This window comes from Bombyx mandarina, chromosome 06 (genome assembly GCF_030267445.1).
Source record: "Bombyx mandarina strain Sakado chromosome 06, ASM3026744v2".
NCBI lineage: Eukaryota > Metazoa > Arthropoda > Insecta > Lepidoptera > Bombycidae > Bombyx > Bombyx mandarina.
This window is the reverse complement of record NC_143213.1, coordinates 9,585,164-9,606,062: the sequence shown is the minus strand read 5'-3', so window position 1 is coordinate 9,606,062 and position 20,899 is coordinate 9,585,164. Positions and strand designations below refer to the sequence as shown.

The 20,899-nt window shown below is 33.9% G+C and overlaps 3 protein-coding genes and 1 non-coding gene across 6 annotated transcripts; 2 read left to right on the top strand and 2 right to left on the bottom strand.

The window, feature by feature from the left end:
• The first annotated feature begins 540 nt into the window (after positions 1 to 540).
• On the top strand, positions 541 to 704 carry LOC114246521 (U1 spliceosomal RNA). The gene has a single exon (XR_003624833.2). It is a non-coding gene; the product is annotated as a U1 spliceosomal RNA (small nuclear RNA).
• Positions 705 to 1,746: 1,042 nt separating this feature from the next.
• Positions 1,747 to 8,183, bottom strand: LOC114246479 (uncharacterized). Of its 3 annotated transcripts, none has more exons than XM_028179017.2 (5): positions 8,049 to 8,183; positions 4,297 to 4,608; positions 4,102 to 4,217; positions 2,550 to 2,634; positions 1,747 to 2,184 (listed from the first exon to the last, which is right to left on the bottom strand). In XM_028179017.2, the coding sequence occupies exons 2-5, from the start codon at positions 4,606 to 4,608 to the stop codon at positions 1,888 to 1,890; spliced, it is 810 nt and encodes a 269-aa protein (XP_028034818.2). In that variant the 5' UTR covers positions 8,049 to 8,183; the 3' UTR covers positions 1,747 to 1,887. The 3 variants fall into 3 exon arrangements, with proteins under 3 accessions (XP_028034818.2, XP_089584498.1, XP_089584497.1); XM_089728372.1 differs by having other exon boundaries at positions 4,297 to 4,866; positions 8,049 to 8,158; XM_089728371.1 differs by lacking the exon at positions 8,049 to 8,183 and adding an exon at positions 4,729 to 7,182.
• A 563-nt stretch (positions 8,184 to 8,746) lies between these two features.
• LOC114246473 (DNA mismatch repair protein Mlh3) lies at positions 8,747 to 18,263 on the top strand. Its single transcript, XM_028179003.2, has 12 exons — positions 8,747 to 8,855; positions 9,615 to 9,962; positions 11,302 to 11,727; positions 12,144 to 12,462; positions 12,557 to 14,206; positions 14,290 to 14,366; positions 14,437 to 14,607; positions 14,686 to 14,827; positions 16,872 to 17,068; positions 17,154 to 17,273; positions 17,361 to 17,522; positions 17,965 to 18,263. Exons 1-12 carry the CDS (start codon positions 8,766 to 8,768, stop codon positions 18,019 to 18,021), a joined length of 3,759 nt encoding a protein of 1,252 aa, XP_028034804.2. The 5' UTR covers positions 8,747 to 8,765; the 3' UTR covers positions 18,022 to 18,263.
• LOC114246483 (chymotrypsin-2) lies at positions 18,261 to 20,812 on the bottom strand. Its single transcript, XM_028179022.2, has 5 exons — positions 20,636 to 20,812; positions 19,499 to 19,658; positions 18,935 to 19,178; positions 18,705 to 18,851; positions 18,261 to 18,560 (listed from the first exon to the last, which is right to left on the bottom strand). Exons 1-5 carry the CDS (start codon positions 20,694 to 20,696, stop codon positions 18,351 to 18,353), a joined length of 822 nt encoding a protein of 273 aa, XP_028034823.2. The 5' UTR covers positions 20,697 to 20,812; the 3' UTR covers positions 18,261 to 18,350.
• Between the last annotated feature and the right edge of the window lie 87 nt (positions 20,813 to 20,899).

Genomic DNA, 20,899 nt, shown 5'->3' with positions numbered 1-20,899 from the left:
TTTTTTATAGTTTTTTTTTATTGCTTAGATTGGTGGACGAGCTCACAGCCCACTTGGTGTTAAGTGATTACTGGAGCCCATAGACATCTACGTAAATGCGCCACCCACCTTGAGATATAAGTTCTAAGGTCTCAGTATAGTTACAACGGCTGCCCCACCCTTCAAACCGAAACGCATTACTGCTTCACGGCAGAAATAGGCAGGGTGGTGGTACCTATCCGCACGGACTCACAAGAGGTCCTTCCTACCACCATACTACACACTACTACCATTTACTGTTGTAAACATATTAAAATGAAAATGTCACGAAACCGATATTGATTTCATTACAAACATTTATTTGAGCACCATCTATCTATCTACCTTGAAAATTTGTGAGAGTGAACAATTATCCGAACATTGTATTGAAATGAACCCTTGTGCTAGCAGAACCGTGGGGAGTCACAAGATGTCGCTCCCCAGTTTTTCGCACAAAACTGAATCGCGATGACGAGATGCGCACATCGTTAATCACATCCTTCAACTGTAAAGTTTGAAAGCATACTTACCTGGCGTAGGGGATACCGTGATCATGTAGGCGGTTCCCCCAGGGCGAGACCATACCATAGCACTGCCGGTAAGGTTGACCCCTGTGATTACCCCTAATGTGGGTAACTCGGACGCGCAATTTTTGGTAGTGGAGACTGCGTTCGCGCTGTCTCCAATCCTAAATCCTAATACTGTATCATTAATTAGTTATATAGACATATAATAAGAGATCTAGTGCTTAAATTGTTTGTGCTCAAGAAGTTCAGATAATTCAATATCTGTACCATTTAGAATCGTAATACTATCAAACGTATAAACGTGTTATAAAATGCCTATACCTATATAACGTATAGTAAAAAATGGTTGCTTTTGAAAGCAAACAGCTTATCTGATGATGAAGAACAGTTACTCCACTCCACTTTTTAAAATATATATATATACTAGTGTAACCCGACCACTAAGTCGACCGCTTATTGTAAAAGAAATCGATGTCTTGAAAGTACCTGCACCCCAACTATCCTCCTTTGATTGTAAAGTAATAGAAAACTACCCCAAAATATTAACAACAATTTTATCGAGTATCATCACAATTTATGATTTATCTATGAATGAATGAATTTAAGGAGTAGATTTTTTTAGGTAACCATACAATAGCTTGCAACTGCTTCCCAGGACGAAACATCGCCCCTGCATTGCTCTACCTTGTCGTAACCAGGGGACTAAACTTTACGTTTAGCGATGGTTTGGCAGAACCATAGCGCCGCTTCCGAATCATATACGAAGGCTATTGCCAGGTCAAAGTCAGAGCACGAATTGCGAGAATTGGCAAGGGATTGAAGATCTATCCCCTGGGAGTCGTCCTTTTTGGTCGCAGATCAAGAGTAAAAAAAAACTTGTTGTAGTGCAAGTTGTTGTGTTTTCATTATAATATGTTTTCAATATATAATATATATGCTCCTCTGCCTACAGGAAAAGCAAAAAAGGAGCTAATTAATTTAAAGTATAAAAAAAGTTAAAAAAAATTTGCAAATGAATACCAATACCGATTTCGTATTCACAAAAGTAATTGTAATTTAGAACAATATAAACAGCATTAGCATTACGCTCTAAACAGGACGTGGAAATACAAATTAAGATGATTAAATAAAGTAGATGTTTTGCGTATATGCGAGTGAGTTAAAATCAAGTGATTCTTTCTAAAGCATTATTAATTGGTATTTCAAAAATGATGTTAGGCAAAGTACATTAACTATTTAGAAAGATTATGTATAACTTATCATCAAAGGATAGGAGAAAGAAAAAAATATATGTATCCACTGAAACCCGTATTTTTATTGAAGAATTTTGAAATTATAAACATTATAAATTGTGAATGGCACGACGATTTCTAACATTATTCAAATTAGTGACTTTTTGAATCTTTTGATATTTATCAATAGCATTCTTCACAAAATCAGCTGCTGTGCTAATTTTCTCCAAGCGTTCCGGTGTCATGAGAGATCTCATCTCTTCGTGGATAGGTCCGATGCCGTGGAACGTTAAAGTGCAGAGGTTGGTGTAAGAACAAACTCCAAGAGTTAGAATGGAACCGAGCAATAAAACAAAAATACTGCTAAATACCCAATTCACGGTTCTGCCCAGAGCATACACGATTGTCTGTAAAGAATATTAATGTACAAATCACTACATAGTACAAAACAAAGTCGCTTTCTCTGTCCCTATATCCCTGTGTATGCTTAAATCTTTAAAACTACGCAACGGTTTTTAATGCGGTTTTTTTTAATAGATAGAGTGATTAAAGTGGAAGGTTTATATGTATAATAACATCCATTAAATAGTAGAGAAATCAATAATAAATTACAGTTTCCGAAGCGAGGCGAGGGCGGGTCACTAGTTATTTAATAAGACTTGTTTGATATATTTTACATCGCAAAGGCTTATTTTACTATGACTTTTACAAAGTACTCATGACTAAATTTAAGATATGGACTCAAAATAAGCAATATGGAAGGTTTACTTACCCTAGCATTAGGAAGTTGACCCCAAACTAAACCTAAAGAAGAAGTATCCGGCTCCGTCAAGTAGTTGTCGCGATACAAATCATAACTAAAAAAAAAAGCATTTATTAAAAAAAAACATACGTTTAACATCAAAACATTCATAGTAACATGTTTTGCATAAGCTTATGAATAATTGAGGTACAAAATTTAGCAAACACTGCGATCACCGCACTAGGCAAAGCCTATATCGTGGGCGACGGCAGAGTGCCACCATTGTGGTTGCGACTTGGACACGGCGGAGCACACGCTCGTTGCCTGCCCCGCATGGGAGGGGTGGCGCCGTGTCCTCGTCGCAAAAATAGGAAACGACTTGTCGTTGCCGAGTGTTGTGGCATCGATGCTCGGTGACGACGAGTCGTGGAAGGCGATGCTCGACTTCTGCGAGTGCACCATCTCGCAGAAGGAGGCGGCGGGGCGCGTGAGAGACGCACAGGCCCGCCGCCGTCGAGCGGGGGCCAGGGAGGCGGATCTCGCCCAAGCCCTGGCCCTCTAAGTGTTTCGGGTCTCCCTCACATGTCGGCCTGGGGACCGACGAAGGGGGCCTAAGAAGACGACGTGCAAGCTGCTCTGCACGCGTTTTATGCATGAGCATCCGGGTGATGGAAGGCCGGCTATCCTCAACCCACGCTGGTTCTGACCCAGCGGGGTATTCCGTAGGATAGACCATTCTAACCGGCGCCATCTAGGCGGGCTTCGGATAGCCTGCCGACCGAGAGGGCTGGTGGTCGTGGCGCCGACGACCGCCAGTCCGGCGTCCCGAGGGGGAGGGTGATGGGAGAGATGTGCTCCGCACTAAACGCTTCACTTTCCCCCCTTGCCTTTTCATGAGTTTTGTCTCATGCGAGGTTTGGACGTTGGTTGTTGAGAGACAGGAGGTTTTAGTCGGTTCGACTCCGACATGCCCCGCCCTCCATCCCCAGTGAAGGGCGGAAATCCGGCGATTTCCTCCTGACAAAAAAAAAAAAAAAAAAAAAAAAAAAAAAAAAAAAAAAAAAAAAAAAAAAAAAAAAAAAAAAAAAAAAAAAAAAAAAAAAAAAAAAAAAAATCGTGGGAGTCTGAAAATTTTATTATGGATTTAAGCCTCTAATTCATTCAGACAATGTAAAGAAAATAAGGAGGGTAATAAACTCAGACCAGTCTGTATGAATGTTGGCGTGAACAATATTGTACAATAAAATAATAGTGTGTGCAGAAAACATATTACTATTTTATGTTTTGCTCGAATTATGTGATTTGTAAATAATTAAAAGAAAAATCAGAAATAAAATAAAATGAAATTTTAAATTAAAATGTATAAAGTTCTAAACTTAGTTGAAACTAACCCAAAAAGTATTTACTGAATTTATTGAGTTTTTTATAGAACTATTAAAATTCGAAAACGGACAAGACCTTTGAATTCGTTATACTATTAGAAAAAGTATTTCCTTGCTATTACTGAACTGCTGTTACAAATTAAAAAAGCAGCATTAAATATGCAAACAAAAATACAAATAGCTTAATAATGTTCACTTACTTGTTAGAAGATAAATAGCCTGTGTCATAATTATAACCGGGTGCATAAGGGACACCTGGGAAAGTTACTTCTGACTGGATCGGTTCAAAACCATAATTAGGCACCCCAATATTATCCTGAAATAATATTTAAAAAACACTTTAAATATTCCCTGGATTATTGTAGAATTGGGAACTGTTTTGTAGTCGTACTTACATTTCTATTAATATCAGTAGATGGCATAGGTTCATCAGCTAACATTCTATCTTGCTGAATAACGGGTCCAGTTGGTCTCACTGGTTCGATCCTTACTCTACCTTCATTTTTTTCTATCCTTTCATCAGCTTTGTACACTGGATGACTAATATCTTTAAGCTCATCTTTGAAAACAGCCTGACTTTCAAACCCTTCGTTAGATCGCTGATCAGTTTTAAAGACTTGTTTTTCTGAAGATCTATGTGATATAGGCAGTTCTGCTGCTATTGCGAAAACTATCAGTGCCGATAATATTATAATAGATTTAAACATCTGAAATAAAATGTTTTACTTAAATTAATGTTATACCAAGCAAAATACAACGTATTTTTCAACAAATTATTTAAATATGTTTTTAAACAGAGCGTGTCCGTTTGAAAAGTGTTAACTTACTTTGAAATCTGGACTTCCCCTTGACGAGTAATTCAAAGCACTGATGGTTCCTCATTTCTTACTCAAAGTATTTATACCTAATTCTGTTAGCGATAAGTCGGGGGTTGACTTCACTCAATCACTTATCTACAGGTATTCCTTCGCAAAAACTCCTATTATTTTCTAATATTGATAAGGATTCGTAAAACTATTGGAATGTCGGACGAAATTTCAAAATGTATTCTTCAATGTTACATCATAATGTTGTTTTAGATTTAAATTATCTTAATATTATAATTAAAACTATTTTACTGTGTAGTCTAAAATTACATAATTTAATTTCAATTTATTCGATAATTTCACTATGTCAACGATACGCGAAAACCGAAGAAAATACATACTATTTCAATAATTAATACTACTTTTACTGTTTTAGCTGGTGTTTTTACTATCGTTTATTTCCGACGCTTTGAATGCTTTACCGTTTTTGTGGTAAGGTGGTAGACGCGGAGTCGTCAGTGACAATTAAAAATTCGAAATTAAACCGTAAAACTAGTTTTAATTTTGTCTACGACTTGCCAAACAGTACGTAAAGTGTAAAAAATTTTCTTAGCTTCAGAGGGGAAAAAAGTAGAATAATAATATATTATGTTGTGTTGTAGCTAATCCAAAGACTTATAATAACTTATTAAATTATTTCTGATACATATTTTGTATACAATTCGAAACGAATGACCTACTGACCGCTTCGAAGAGTGAATAACTGGTCCGTTATACATACGTACGTATAAAATAAGTAGACATGAACATTATGAATAAATAGGTGAACTGTGAAGGACGGATCGAAAATCAATACTTCTGACAAACATTAAGGTATTGAAAACGCAAAACAAATTTACGTTTCTTCATAATTTCAGCTTTTATGATATGAAATGATATGATTATGATAAAGAATTCATCGATTTACGTTTGATATTGATTATTTTTCTTTGGTTTTATTAATAACTAGCGGCCCGCTCCGGCTTCGCTCGGGTCTTTAACAAAAATTTCAAAATAAAAAATTATAATATACCTACACACATTTCTGTGAGATTACTAAAAAAAGAAAATTATAAAGGTAGTTTGAATATTATCTATTTTTTATTAATTTTATATAATTATTTTTCTAATTTTCGTAAAAAGGTCATACATACAAAACAAAAGGCATTGAGTTTATTGAGTCAGAGCTTCCCTGTAAACGATATTTTTTTAAATAAAAAAACACTTGTGGTGGCATTACTATAATAGTTAGACATATGATGTCGCGACACTTTTTGTAAATAATAATATGTTCTACAAAGTCATAGTACATTATTTTATTCTATCATCAATAGTTTTCGCAGCGCACGGGATGTAAAGAATATTTTAGGTAATTTTTTTACACCTTGGGTTACATTAATGGAGTAGCCTACGTCACTCGGGGATAGTGTAGCTTCCAAACAGTGACAGAATTTTTCAAATTGGTTCAGTAATTTGGGAACTTATTCAATACAAAGAAACAAACAAAAAATTTCTCTTTATAATAATGTTAGTGTAGATATTTTATGAGGATCATTAAAATTTGTTATCTTATATAAATGTGCTTAGATTTGACTACATCGGAAGGCTAGCAAGCGACTTCAAAGGCACCATATCCGATACTATTAATAATGAAATCTGCTGAAAAGCTGTTAATCGTCAGCACATATGAATTATAGATTCGCATATAATTTTTTTTTATTCCTAACACACTAAATCACGTTCTAAAAATTGTGTGAAGTGATTTTTTTTGGTGCGTATCATCGTGTTTCGCGTTACAATACAACTTGTATATTAAACTTAGCCGAATAAACAAACAGTTGTTTTAATAGTTTTTTTCGTTGAGATACATCAATGTTAACTATTAGAAAAAAGTGAAATAGAGATAGATATTTGTGCATATATTTAGAGATGGGTCATTTTTTTATTGCCTGAGCAGGCAGACGAGCATACGGCCCACCTGATGGTAAGTGGTTACCGTCGCTCATGGACGTCAGCAATGCCAGGGGCAGAGACAAGCCGCTGCCTACCAATAGTCTAAGCTCAGGTTCGAAATCCCGTCCTTTCACATTAAGGCTTCCGTATTACAACTCAAAATTTATCCTCTCCTGTATTAACCAAACCATTTTTTTTTTCAAAAATAATTAGCGGTCAAACCAGGTCGCGGCCAAGCTCTGCATGAGCTTTATAGTCGGCAACGACCTCTATAAAAAAGACGAATATTGCCGCCCATACTTAGATGAGAGATGTGTAACGTCCATAGAAGTCTCAATAGTATTATTGTTAGACTATTATACCTACACTTTAAATCAGAATGATGTAGGTCCAAATGCTTCGCGACATAACTAGGCCATGCAATGTCCTTCGATCAACAAGATTACTGATTTTAGTTAATACTAGCGACCCGCCCTCGCTTCGCTTCGGAAACATTAAAAAACACATGAAACCAAAAAAAAAAATTAAAAAAATTTAAAAAAGTAGCCTATGTTCATCAGGGACAATGTCGGCTTCTAATGGAAAAAGAATTTTTCAAATCGGTCCAGTAGTTTCGGAGCCTATTCGAAACAAACAAACAAACAAATCTTTCCTCTTTATAATTTTAGTTAATATTACGTATAATAAACTAGTGGAGATGCATCGTGCATGAAGTCGTCTTGGCCTAAAGGATAAAACGTCCGGTGCATTAGTATCGAGCGATGCAACGGTGTTCGAATCCCGCAGGCGAGTACCAATTTTCCTAATGAAATACGTACTTAACAAATGTTCACGATTGACTTCCACGGTGAAGGAATAACATCGTGCAATAAAAATCAAACCCGCAAAATTATAATATGCGTTATTACTGCTGGTCCGTCTTGTAGGTCCGCACGGGCAGGTACCACCACTCTGCCTATTTCTGCTGTGAAGCAGTAATGCGGCTCGGTGTGAAAATTGGAGCAGCCGTTGTACTCTATACTGAGACCTTAGAACTCATATATCAAGGTGGGTTAGTTGGTGGGCTAGCTAGTTGGACGAACTCACGGCTCACCTGGTGTTAAGTGGACACTGGAGCTCATAGACATCAACCACGTTAATGATGCCGCCCTTCTTGAGACAGGAGTTAGAAGTCTCAGTTTTTACAGTACAATAGCTGCCTCGCTCTTCAACCCGAAACGTATTACTGCTTCACGGCAGAAATAGGCAATAGTGCATATTCGTGCGGGCTCAAAACCCTACCGCCGTTATTGATAAGTTACAAAATATTCAATAATAAGCTAAAAAGGCATCTCATGAAAATAACTTACCGTTTTACATACTCCCAAAACATTATTATTTCATGTTGTAAACAATCCCCCATTCTTGTAAGTTCGGTCATCAACATCGTTTATTTTAAAATGTTCAGTTGTATATTATTATAAAAACTTTATACTTCTTAAAAGCAATGCAGTACTGTTTTTTATAGAGGTTTATCTCTACCCAAAATTAACTAAAAATAATGAAGCACAAGCACATTCTTAATTTAATTTTTTATTGCTTTTAAAATTCGAAATTAGAATTTTCTAATGGCAGTTTCACACTGTTAGACATACGGGGCTCTTGCGGTAACTATTCAAGCGTTGGTTTGAACACAATCGTTCATACCATACATAAAAGTTCAGGGCTAAATAGAAATCGATTGCCATACGTTACAATAATTGTAAGAGCCCACTTTCGATTCATGAGTGACATCCTGACATCAAATCATTGAATAAAATTTTGTATTGTGGACTTCGCTTTACTTCTTGTTATTTTAATGTTAGTAAATCTTGTTTGAGTTTTTCTTCTTTTTTTATCGATCGGTCACTGGCTGGTTGAATAGTAAATGTTCGAAATTCGAAATACTCTTCTGACGTCAAATTTGGCATGTATGTTGTAAAATTTGTAAACAGGAACATGTTTATCTTTAATTTGATTTGATTTGTTGACTAGGAGATAAATATTTCTTCCTTAAGATTAAGTGAAAAAATTGCATTAATAATAAAATGTCGTTGAAAAAATTACCGAACGAAATTCAATCTTTAATGTGTGCGTCAGTGCACATAAATACTTTCAAGAGAGCCGTCGAAGAATTGGTATGTATGTAGTAATCTCGGTAAAAGAGATACAAATTTTGAGTTAATTTTCTTATTTTAGTTTTTAAGTTTTTATTAAAATTCATCATTAAATACAACCAAAATATAAATTTAGATCGACATTTGGGTCTGGGTGTAAACTTTTTAGAATTTATTGTAAAAATATTTTTTTGGCCAATTTAAATGAGCATAGATGAACATTGTGTTATTGGATCCAGAGCGTGTTTGGTAGAAAGCAGAAATACAGGTGACGTTGATATAAGTTCATAAAGGCTCACGGCTGGTCCTATAATTTAAAATTTTTGCCAACTAACATAACCTAACCTTTACTTACCAAACTGCCAAAATTCGTCAGAGAAAGTATAAATATATTTATTTGATTTAATTTAAATCTAGGTGCACATCACTACCGTAGCATATATTGCATTTTTTTTTTCATATATTTATTGAAGTAAAACCTGTCCATTTGGTTAGCATTGCTTATAATCTATTTTAGTAACTTAAAACCTAACATTCTATTAATTAGTATTTGACTAATTATTACAATTTTTTTTGACTCTTTGCCAAGTGCCTGCTGCAAAGTCTATTAACTTGCAGTCCCTCAATATTGCTCTATATCATGCTCAGAAGACTTGTATTTGGGTAAACATGGTTTTCAATTATAAACAGTATTTTGTATGTATGATATGTATATGTATTGTATGCTCAAACGATGAGTACTGTTTGCGCCTAAGCGTATGCAATTGATAATAATTTCAGGTTTACAATGCTTTAGACGCACAATCGACGTCAATAGCCATCCGAGTCCACATTAATGATGGTGCATTGCATGTAATTGATAACGGACGCGGTATACATAAATTAGACTTTGATTTACTGGGACAAATGTACGCCACTAGCCATTACGTTGACAAAACCACTTTGGAATCGGGTTCTAACAAATACGGATTGGCGGGTGTATCCCTGGCGAATATTATTGAAGTTTCGAAGTACGTTAAAATAACATCAAGACACGAAAGCGACGAAGAGGCGTGGGTTAAAGAATTTTGTAAGAATAAGGTTAAAAAGCCGTATGGGAGAATCAAAAGACCTTCTAAAGGAACTACGGTAAGTAATTTACTAATATTTTGGAGTAGGGCTGCCCTGAACCAATCTTGACTAGTCTCTATTTTAGAACATATTTTTACTGCTGTTTCCATTAACGTGTAGGAGAGGATCGTGGCTTACCTGATTTTAATTGCTTACCAAAGCCACAACGTGGACATCAAAACGTAAATGCCGTCGCCCATCTTGAGACATGAGTTCAAAGTCTCAATTTTTAGAATACAAAGTCTGCCCCACCCATCAAATCGGACCGCATTACTGCTTCACTGCAGAAATAGGTAGGGGGTGGTATGCGTACTCACAAGGCGCCCTACCAACAGCACGTGGACTGCACTTATTATTATTATATGTTCCATTATCTGCGATTATTATTATTATTATTTTCATATGTTTCCCCTTTCTCAGTTCAGTCTGTCGACAGAGCCGGTGGAACTGTATATACGGGCTTTTGTCCAAATACTTTATTTCAGTTTTTTTTTTTAAACCATAACATTTTGTTAGTAGTAATTACTTATAATCTATGTTAGTAACTTAAAAAGTCTAACACATAATTATCATTATATACATTTTATACCATTACATTTTTTTTTTTATTTTTTCTCCTTCCAAGTGCCTACTGCAAAGGCTATTGATCAGCAGTCCCTCGATCTTGCTCGATATGATTCTCAAAAGACTGTTGCCACTGTCACGAACTCGACGCAATAACGATGCACTTCTCTTCCGCATTATTGCAAAGAAGTCATCGGTGTGAGATGTCGCAAACATTGTGGATGCACTACAAAAGCGCGGCAGTGACAACATCATCCTAAACGCATTATTATATTGAACGCGTAGGGCATTGTAAGCTCTCCGCTTTATTAGAATATTATTTTACCGGACTGCTGAAGGACTAAGGAGGTTAACGAAATTAAACATATTTGTTTTTTTTGCAAACCTTCCTTCCCCGTTTGCAATACTTAAACTATAATTCAAGTTATATTTATTTAATACTATAGAATTGGGATAGTGGGGCTTAAAATAAAACTTGTCCACTGCTGCAGTATTATTGTTCTCTTCCTAAATATTCTTTATGATTATAATTAAAAATAAACGACAGCTTACTCAATTGTGTCCTCGCCATCTTGCTTATCTTCTTTCATTCCCTTTTCCCTTTCTTACCGTTTTCTGTTACTCACACCTTAGTGCTCTGTTCCACCCTCTTTTCATACGTTCCGTTCTTACCAGTCCTACATTACTATTAGGGTGATTTGATTTTACACATTTTTTTCCATCATCATCAAGTCATTCGTAAATAGGTTGCATTCGCAGTATTTTCAACTGTCTATACCCTGTTTTGTTCTAGATACAAATTAAAGGATTTTTATATAACAAATGCATAATAAAGAAGTCTCTTAACGCTTTACGAGAATTTCAAGAAATTAAAACTTTTTTAGAGCAAATATGTGTAGTGCATACTAGTATTTCATTAAGCTTGAGGGACGAAGAAAAAAATGAAATAGCATTCCAGGTACATAAGACAAGAGATGTTTACAAAACTCTAAATGTTCTCTTTAATATACAAAGATGTGATCTACAAGAATTTATAGTGCAGAAAAATGACTACAAAGTTACAGGATTTATTGGAAAAAAAGAAATCGGTATCAAAATACAATGGATTTTTCATAACAATAAATTCGTTAGCAGAAATAGCAAGGTCTATAAGTTGTTAAAAGAATATCTGAAGACTACAAAACGCAAAAGGAAAATTGATGTAAAGTCGAATTTGAACGTAAATTGCATTTATTTTTATATTTTATTAGTATTGCTTAGTTCAAAATCATTTGTTAATCATATTATCTCTGACTTTCCTTTGTGTACCAAAATTGCGTACGAGTAGTAGGCACTAGCTCTTCGTTGAATTCATAATATCTATGCTCTAACCTATCTATCCAGGCTCTAACTTGGTGCGTGCATAATGTGGATGCCGTATATACGTACGGATTATTATATCCATATGGAAAATATGTTCCTTAAAATCTCTTCTCCAATTCAAAAATATGCTTTTTCATTATTTCCATTAATTTTCGGACAATTTTAACATAGCGTGTTTATTTAAAACAGTAAATCTAAATAATTTAGTATAAGAATCTTTGAATTGCTATGATTATTGCAGTAATTGTAGGTTTCTATGTTTTTTTTTTTCAGTATAAAGGATGTGATGAAGAATATAATTTAAAATATAAAATATCCTTTTACCTTATTTTTATACAAAGTCCGCTTACTGATTACGTCACTAAAGGTTCATATCTTGAATTTAAAAACTGGGAAATTGTTAAAAAACTGCTACAAAAATTGGTACAATTTTATTTTGGTAATATCCAACTCAAGGAAATTTCAGTTAATCCAATCGATAAAAAGAATGTGAAACCACAGGCTGACATACGAGATCAAGTAAAAATTATTATGAAAAGGTTTTTAAGTAGCAGGAAATTGGAAGTTTCACAGTTACAAAACGGTATTACAGGTGAGGCATTTGTTTTGAAATTGAAATATTTATTTTGAGCCTAGATAAATTTTCAAAAAACAATATACGAATTTGGTGTTTGTCTGTCTTGAAGGTAAACTGGTCAATCGTAAACGTTCAAGACGAAGCTTACGCAGTGTAGGTAACCAGATAAGTAAACTTGATATTCCAATAGAAATAGAACAAAAAAACCGAAACGTTGAGCTCTGTGAAAATAAAAATTATAATAAAGGCAGCGTAACTGATTTAAAACGAAACAGTGGTATTGAAAACGATCGGCTTATCGGAAAGAGTAGATCAGAAAATAATAATAATCAAATAATTTTACCACAAAGAGTCAAAAAACGAGCACCTGATGATAAATCTAAGGCAAAAGATAAGAATATTCAGACCGAAAGAAAAATTAAAGCCAAGAAAAACAAACATAATACCATTAATGATTCCATTATACAAAGATTTATTAAGCCAACAGATAGCGTCCAAAAAAGATGTGATATTATTTCTCGTAAAGCCCAAGAAGCTTTGAATCACATAAAACCAAAGAAACAACAAATAGTTATCAAGGAAAATGTTTATAATAGCAATACTTTTCAAGGAAATAAACAGATTTCGGTTCGAAAAAGAGTCAACGAAATTGTTATACATGATTATTTACCTTTACCTCCGAAAATAGACCGAAAAAATATTGATAGCCATTATATAAAGACCAGAGATAGATGCTTATGTACGTATGATCTAATTAACACTATTCTACAAAGTCAAGGTATACGCCACGAAATACAAAATGATAAATATCAAATCACACAAACTCAAAGAAAAGCTTCGAAAATCGCAGAACATACCCAACTGCTACCATCATATTTAACTTTTCAAAGTCATTGTCACGCTATGAACATGGAAGTTTTGGAAAATCTAGGAAAATTTGTACCAAAACAAAATGCTTGCTCGAAAAAAATTAACTTGGAGTTATCGTCATCACCTACAAGAAATCAAAATCAGAGTAAACAAAAATCTAATTTTAACATAGAGGATACTCCAATTGGTGGCACGTCATCTTTCAAAAACGCTTCCATTAAATTAAAATCTAATTTAGAAGATCCGATAGCAAATAAAATGCTTTCGTCTCAGTCTCTACAAGAATCGAATTTTCAAAGTGGTCACTTCGGAAATATTAAAAAAACTTACATTGTTTCCAACGATAATAGTAACAATATTTCGCTTCGGAATCCAGACGGAGAAAATTACTTAAAAGAAAATATGATTATAAATGAAACCATACCTCTGTCGATTAGTATTGATCGTGATAATTTCTCATACAACGACTTAACTTTACCAAATACACAGGAAAACCCCAACATAGATAATTTAATAAATATAGATCCTATGGATATTTGTGAAACAGTAATGAGCGGAGTTGAGAAAGAAATAACAACATTGAGCTCTTCCTCAAAAACAGAAATGAATAATAAAAATAGTATAATAGATAGAAGCGATGTAAATAATAAACAAAATAAAAAAATCGATATAGTTTCTCATTATTCAGATAGTCTTGAATGTCCCAATATCAATATTAATTTGATCGATAATGCAAACACAAGATTACGATCATCGTATTTCGATAATCGAACTGCTGATAATACAAAATCAGATAAAATAAACAAACTCGAATCAGTTGCCCAAGACATATGCGTTGCTACTGAAATCCATTTTGGTATGAAAACCAGATTACGATTTATGCCAAAAGGTAAGCGCTTGCTTTATTTTATCAAAGATATACTGAACCGGTAAAAAACCCTGATTTTCGTATACATAACGAATTATTTCCAGGTATGTCACAAATATTTGAAAACTGTAATTCTAAAGGAGTGTGTAGTTACAATTTCGATGAGGACTACTTTGAAAATGTAAGCTTAGATTTTGGGATTGAATATTAAAGTGAAATTAAAACTATAACACCAAAACTACTTGTTTTAGAATTTGTATGACGATTTTGACCATAACGTACAGATGAATTCTAATATGTTTGATCCAATATTACAAGAAGTATGGAATAATGCTACTACGGGTATTGAGAAATTAACTAAAAAAATCAACAAAGAAAACACTTCTCTTAAATTCGACGCTCAATCCATAAAAAGCGCAAAAGTAAGGGATCTTTTTCAAAAAAAATATAACCGTTCGCCTACTACATATATTAAGCACTGCGACCTTAATTTCTTTTAGGTTTTAGGTCAAGTTGACTATAAATTTATTGCTGCTATTGTCAATGGTAAAAACTATAACAAAAAGGAAGCGGTTGAATCGTTGGTATTATTTGATCAACATGCTGTCGATGAAAGGATAAGACTTGAGAAAAACCTATCAGGTATTTTGGTAGCTACATTGGTGGCCATATAATTCACTCTATAAATTAATTGCATATATTTGTTTCTATAATTTTCTCGATATTGCAAATATTTTACGCAATCGTTGTTATTTTAATAAATTTAACTAGAAATATAAACTTTTTACATTTGATGTGAGCCTAGTATTACGGCTTACTGACTGGTCAAATATAATTAAGAACCCTGAATAGTTTATTTTTTAATTCAAATTCAACTTGGCTGTAGGACATTATTTGTTTAATTTTGGCCCTATTTAGTGTTGTGAAAGCTTTAACGGAGACTGATATATATGAAAGTAATTGAGAAAAAGTAAAAGATGTGATAAATTTATAAGGAAGGTAACAATAATTAAAAAGATAGCTGACGATCTCCAATGGTCAAAAATGATGGTTTTTGAAGTTTTACCATTGTTCCTTGATTAATTATCCAGCCTCATTACTTATAAAATTTGTTACTATAGAGAACAAATAAAACATAAAAGGTGGTAGTTGGCGATTTTTTTCTTAATCTCGTTACTCTATTCGCGTAGCTAATTTGTAACATGACTAGTTATTTCTAAAAAGAAACACAAAATTACACATGATATGATTTCGAGAAAAATAATCTAGAACTTGAAATCATTCTTAATTATATGACCACTGTGTATCGAAAGGTTAAAAGCTCGTAATGGCTTGGTACTTATGGAACAATTCTTAAATTCTTAAACGCGTAGTTAGTTAATTACAGGTGTAGCTAATTAGCGAGGCTAGGCAAGTTGTCTTTCTACAATCGTAAACGCTAGTACAAACTTACATAATAGTGTTTATGGATATTGCTGACTCCTGTGGACTGAGAAGCGTCGGTCAGCTGTACCGCTGGGTGAGATGGCAAAACGTCATTCTTGGACGAAATGCGCAAAATCGTCCATCAAAGTTTCAAGGCTTTGGTAATAAACAATCAAGAAAGATATTAGTGATATTCGGCAATAACTATGAAAAACAATGAGTTAATAATTTTAGTTTACTTATGTAGTGTACCTAACTACCGATAGTGATACCAATGTGTCCATGGCCTTATGCATAAATAATTCTGTGTGGCCATGTTGTAACTATGCAATGGGTAGATCGTTAGTTCGTCTCCCTGTATACGTCACTAAATCCATTTTGGTGACTCGTCTCAAGGTTTCTTATCTTTTAGAACAATTAGAGCACGAACGCCTTTGTTACAAAATGTAGCGTTTACATTATATATTTTTTGCTTATGGGATTAAAAATTAATCCCGGTGACTCGAGATAAACATGCGGGATTATGATTCTCTAAAGGAATGAATCATACATGATTTCAAGAAGACGTGTACTTTAATTATTATTTTTTTATTGCCCTTGTAGGCAGACGAGCATATGGCCCACCTGATGGTGAGTGGTTACCGTCGCCCATGGACTTCAGCAATGCCAGGGGCAGAGCCAAGCCGCTGCCTACCGCTTAATACTCTCCACAAGCCTCGTTTGAAGAAAGACATGTCATAGCGCTCGGGAAACACCGTGGAGGGGAGCTCATTCCATAGCCGGATGGTATGTGGCAAAAAAGACCTCTGGAAATGCACTGTGGATGACCGCAGTGGCTCCAGGTAGTATGGATGAACTCTACTCCGGTGGCGGGCGGTGCGATGGTAAAAACGAGATGCCGGTATCAAATAATTTTACAATGTTTTTAAATAATTATACTAAAATATGTACAAGTGTTGTTTTTTCCTTTTAATTTTCTTTTACGTTGTATTTTTTCTTATCGGTGTGAAAGTGTCATGTGATTATTACTTTAGAATAATAAATTTAATGAAGACGAATAAAATAATAGGTTTTTAGAACTTTACTAATCTATGTAATAATGCCATTGTGTGCTTCATCAACAATTATATTATAAGTATATACAATACATGCTTACATACAATATTAACTTTCATGATAGTATATGCGTAATCGAATTGTTTCTTTCAAATTTAATTATCTTTTTTTTGTGAGATAATGTATATTTGGCTTTCGTTTACAGACTATTTACAAAAACAGCAATGGATAAAAGTTATTATTGATGACGTTTGTTTGACATTAAATAAGGACGAAATACTTTATCTTCACAATTACAAAGATAAGCTCTCCCGATTGGGTATAGAATGGAATATATTGGGTAATGACCAAATAATACTTAGTTCTGTACCACAATCAATATTGGGAAAAATCCCTAGGCAGGTAAGTTTGATTGAAGATGTTCAAAAGTTTCGAGGCTAAGCATCAAAAGTAACGAGCTTCTAAAATGGCACTATTTTTAACTTAGATGGAGAAAGTCGTAGAGGCTGTAAAAAAAATTATAACCGAAGAAATAAACATCATTAAACAACAAAGCGGTTGTATTTCTTTATACCCAAAAGCAATTATGGATTTAGTTTTCAGTGAGGTAAGTTGTTGATGTTATCTTTATTTAATTTTTTGGATTCTATGCAAAAATCTGTTGTAATTGAAGACAATAATGAGTCATTTTTAGGCTTGCAGATACGCCATAAAGTTCGGCGATAAGCTGTCAATGGGACAATGCGAAGACATGCTGAATTCTCTATCGGAATGTAAAATGCCATTCCAGTGTGCTCACGGTAGACCCGTCATGGCCGTTCTTATCGATATTGTAAAAAATAACAATGAATACAAGGTGATTTTGTTTTCGAAAAACTAATTTGGGTATTAAAATTCACATAGAACTATACATATGTATACATTTACTTTGGTAAGAATTTGAATATTGACTCTTCTAAATTCACTCAATGAAAAGAGGTTTGGTATATTTGGAAGTTTGACTGTGTCATCCTCGATCAAGTAGTAATTCTAACTATTCAAATACCTGTACAGATTAGAATCCCGGTTGGAATTAGTACCTAACTAAATTTTCATATAAAAAAGTTACGTATCATTAAAATTAAAATAAGACTTGACCTAAAGGTCTTAGTTGCCAGGGCTAGCAAATATCTATCATCTGTGTAGATATTTGCTTGGAGCTGTGGCCTGTGCTTGTGCTTCGCTTTGTACTGAAGTTTTATACCAAATGTCCTTTTATGTAGATTGAACCTTCAAATATGATGTCCTAATTATTGTAGATAAATTTGTCGAAGCTGAAGGAGTATAAATTGAAGAATTTGATACGACGAATTTGATTATGCGAAGACGTTGATAGTTAAAGATAAATAGATCGATTATATTATGTATATTCTCATGTTTGACTTAAGAAGAGTATCGTACAAACAATAAATGATAATCCGAATCTTCAAACACACCTTACTTTAGGTACCGTATGTACCACGATAACTGCTATCGATGTCTCTAGCGACAACGCAGTTTTTTAAACAATATGATTGTTATTAAGTATAGAAAATAAATGGAAATTTTAAAACAATAACTTTTTTAATTATTTATTGAAGTGAAAAAAGAAATTTATTTCAGAAAAGAAAACAAAAGACATTCACAGTTAAGAACTTTGATGTAGCTACTTAAGTAATCCGAGTTTTTCTGAAGCGATTTTAGCTTTTGCTATCAACTTTAACTTGCAAGCGTGAGTTCGAACAACCGTTTCGATCCAGTCAATATACGGGGCTATTCTGGTGTGTACGTCGGGAAACCCAACAGCACATGGTATTCCCCAGGACACCAGTCCGACGAGCTCATTATTTCTTGTAATGGGACTTCCTGAATCGCCCTATAATTAGACAAACTTAATAAAAATAAATCAAAAACAATATTTGAATAAGACCATAAGGGATATTAGAGTCAGTATCCATTTTTATTCAAAACGAATATAATGTTTTAGGTGAAGCAGGTAAAATTTAATTAAGGAACTTACGTGACAGGTTCCTTGACCGATACGTTTAAAAGTACAAAACATGGTTTCCGTTACATTTCTGGTGTATCTCATCGCATATCTACATGTTTGTTGATTAAATACAGACAGATTTAGGTATCGCAAAACTCTACTTGATTCTCCATGCGGCTAAAAGGGTTTCAAACGACAAATGTAAATCGATTAATCAAATTCTATCTTAAAGATCTTATATTATTCGTATTCATACTAACTTTTTTAGCGCCAAAACCAATCAAAGTAACTGGATCGTCTTCCTTCAAAATTGCCTTGCTCGGCTTCAAGACTGTAACTTTTAGTAAATCGAATTCTCCGTTAATAGTCAAAAGAGCAACATCGTTACTTCTTTTAATGAACTCGAATTGCCGGAAAACGTTTACCGCAAATGTGTCGTAGCTTTTTCCGCCAGCATCCAAGTCTGCTGTTCCGGCAACAATTTTAATGTAGCGAGGTTGTGCTCTGAGAAATTATTGTTGGCTTTGTAGGCGTTGTATAATATTAATAGAATATTAAGACGTTTAGATATTTGCTTGGTATGATCGATTTTATATTATTGGTAAACTTAGCAGTGGTCGAATAAATCAAACTATTTAAGATTAGTAAACATAAAGATGATCTAAGTTTATTTAATATCCAGAATATTTTAAGCCGAGACCTTAAGTTCTCGAGGTCTCCTTAAATTTTAACGTTTAAGTAATATTATTGTCCAGAAAATGTTATAGCTTCGTAACATTAAATTAAAAACCTTTCCTCTTCCTCCAAAAATTAGTTGACCTTACTCTTTCACGCAATGAGCAGCAGTTACGACATGCCATTTAGATACTATAGCTCCACCGCAGACATGGTGACCCGAGACATTTTGCAGCGACGCATGAAACAGGCCGAACTTTGGTGGTGCATAATCACCACCAACGATGCGATGTACATCGGTCGATGATACTATAAAGTAATTCAAACTCAATTTTACAATCAATTAAACAAATTACGTACCTACGTATCACTAAATTTAAAACGTGCTTACCTATTAGTCTTTAGAAACGACTAATCCAAATTTATCAGACATTTTCGTAAGTGGATTTTTATTGTCATACAAAACAGTCGGTCAACCTGATCTTAACCGTGTTGATGAGACTATGATGAGACTTCAACTTCAATAAGTGGCAAGCCGTATCCACATTGTGACGTTTATTGAAAAAGTCATCAGTCTTATAAATGTTATCGACTTTGTGTTCGCACCTATTCTGCTTGCCTACTAAGATGGCATTGCTGAAGTCCATGGGCGATGGTAACCACTCACCATCAGGTGGGCCGTATGCTCGTCTGCCTACAAGGGCAATAAAAATAAGATAAAAAATAAAGAGAAAGGTTCCTTAATTCTTTAAAAAACGGATGATTGACACTAAGTTTTATCATTGGTATCATAAGTATTCATGAAATAGACATTAAATAAAACTAACAGGATTTTTATCAGCATTTCGGATATAACTATAATTATGGGAATAGTTCCAGTTAAAAATGACTAATGATGTTTTAACTTTGATAACAATGCTCCTTTTTTTTTTTTTTTTTTTTTCTTTTTGCTCCTGCGTTATTCGAATTGTAGTTTAGAACATTCTTGGTATCGATTATTGTGAGACCACAAGTAGGTATACCTTATAATATAATAATTAGAATTTGATGAAAGCATAACGGTAAATCTATTTGGTACATTTAATTGTAATATCTTTATTTAATGTACATTTTGTATGTATGTAGTATTGAGTATTACTAAATGATGTGACGTTGAGACTTGGGAACTTAACAGTGAATGAAATGTGTCACATTCATTAACCTAAACAATCGATTGAGAAAGGTATAAAACATTGGGAAATTTTTTAATTTAGAGAATGTAAAATAAATTGATCATAGGTACTCACCACATTTCGCCGTACAAGAAAGAATAATAGCAGTAACAAAATGATATCTTAAAAAAAACATTGTACACCTTTAATCCGGCTTCATGTTTATTCGTAATGAAATATAGAAACTTTGTGTCAACAAAAGTTTTACAACCTAACACGTTTGCGAATGTTTTGATAAAGTGCCTGCTAATCTCTATAGGTAAATCAAAATAAGTTTATCAAAAAATCCTTTCACAATCTGATAAAAAGGTAATTAAACATTATTCATTTATTTCTATT

What these genes read in the sequence shown, in the direction of transcription:
- LOC114246479 (XM_028179017.2), bottom strand. Translation starts at nt 4,608, where the DNA reads ATGTTTAAATCTATTATAATATTATCGGCACTGATAGTTTTCGCAATA. An exon ending in CTACTGATATTAATAGAAAT is followed by an intron (nt 4,218 to 4,296) that starts GTAAGTACGACT and finishes ATATTATTTCAG; the next exon opens with GATAATATTGGGGTGCCTAA. An exon ending in GGCTATTTATCTTCTAACAA is followed by an intron (nt 2,635 to 4,101) that starts GTAAGTGAACAT and finishes TTTTTTTTTTAG; the next exon opens with TTATGATTTGTATCGCGACA.
- LOC114246473 (XM_028179003.2), top strand. Translation starts at nt 8,766, where the DNA reads ATGTCGTTGAAAAAATTACCGAACGAAATTCAATCTTTAATGTGTGCG. An exon ending in AGAGAGCCGTCGAAGAATTG is followed by an intron (nt 8,856 to 9,614) that starts GTATGTATGTAG and finishes TAATAATTTCAG; the next exon opens with GTTTACAATGCTTTAGACGC. An exon ending in AAAATAACAATGAATACAAG is followed by an intron (nt 17,523 to 17,964) that starts GTGATTTTGTTT and finishes TAATTATTGTAG; the next exon opens with ATAAATTTGTCGAAGCTGAA.
- LOC114246483 (XM_028179022.2), bottom strand. Translation starts at nt 20,696, where the DNA reads ATGTTTTTTTTAAGATATCATTTTGTTACTGCTATTATTCTTTCTTGT. An exon ending in TTCTTGTACGGCGAAATGTG is followed by an intron (nt 19,659 to 20,635) that starts GTGAGTACCTAT and finishes ATTACTTTATAG; the next exon opens with TATCATCGACCGATGTACAT. An exon ending in TTGGTTTTGGCGCTAAAAAA is followed by an intron (nt 18,852 to 18,934) that starts GTTAGTATGAAT and finishes AAACCCTTTTAG; the next exon opens with CCGCATGGAGAATCAAGTAG.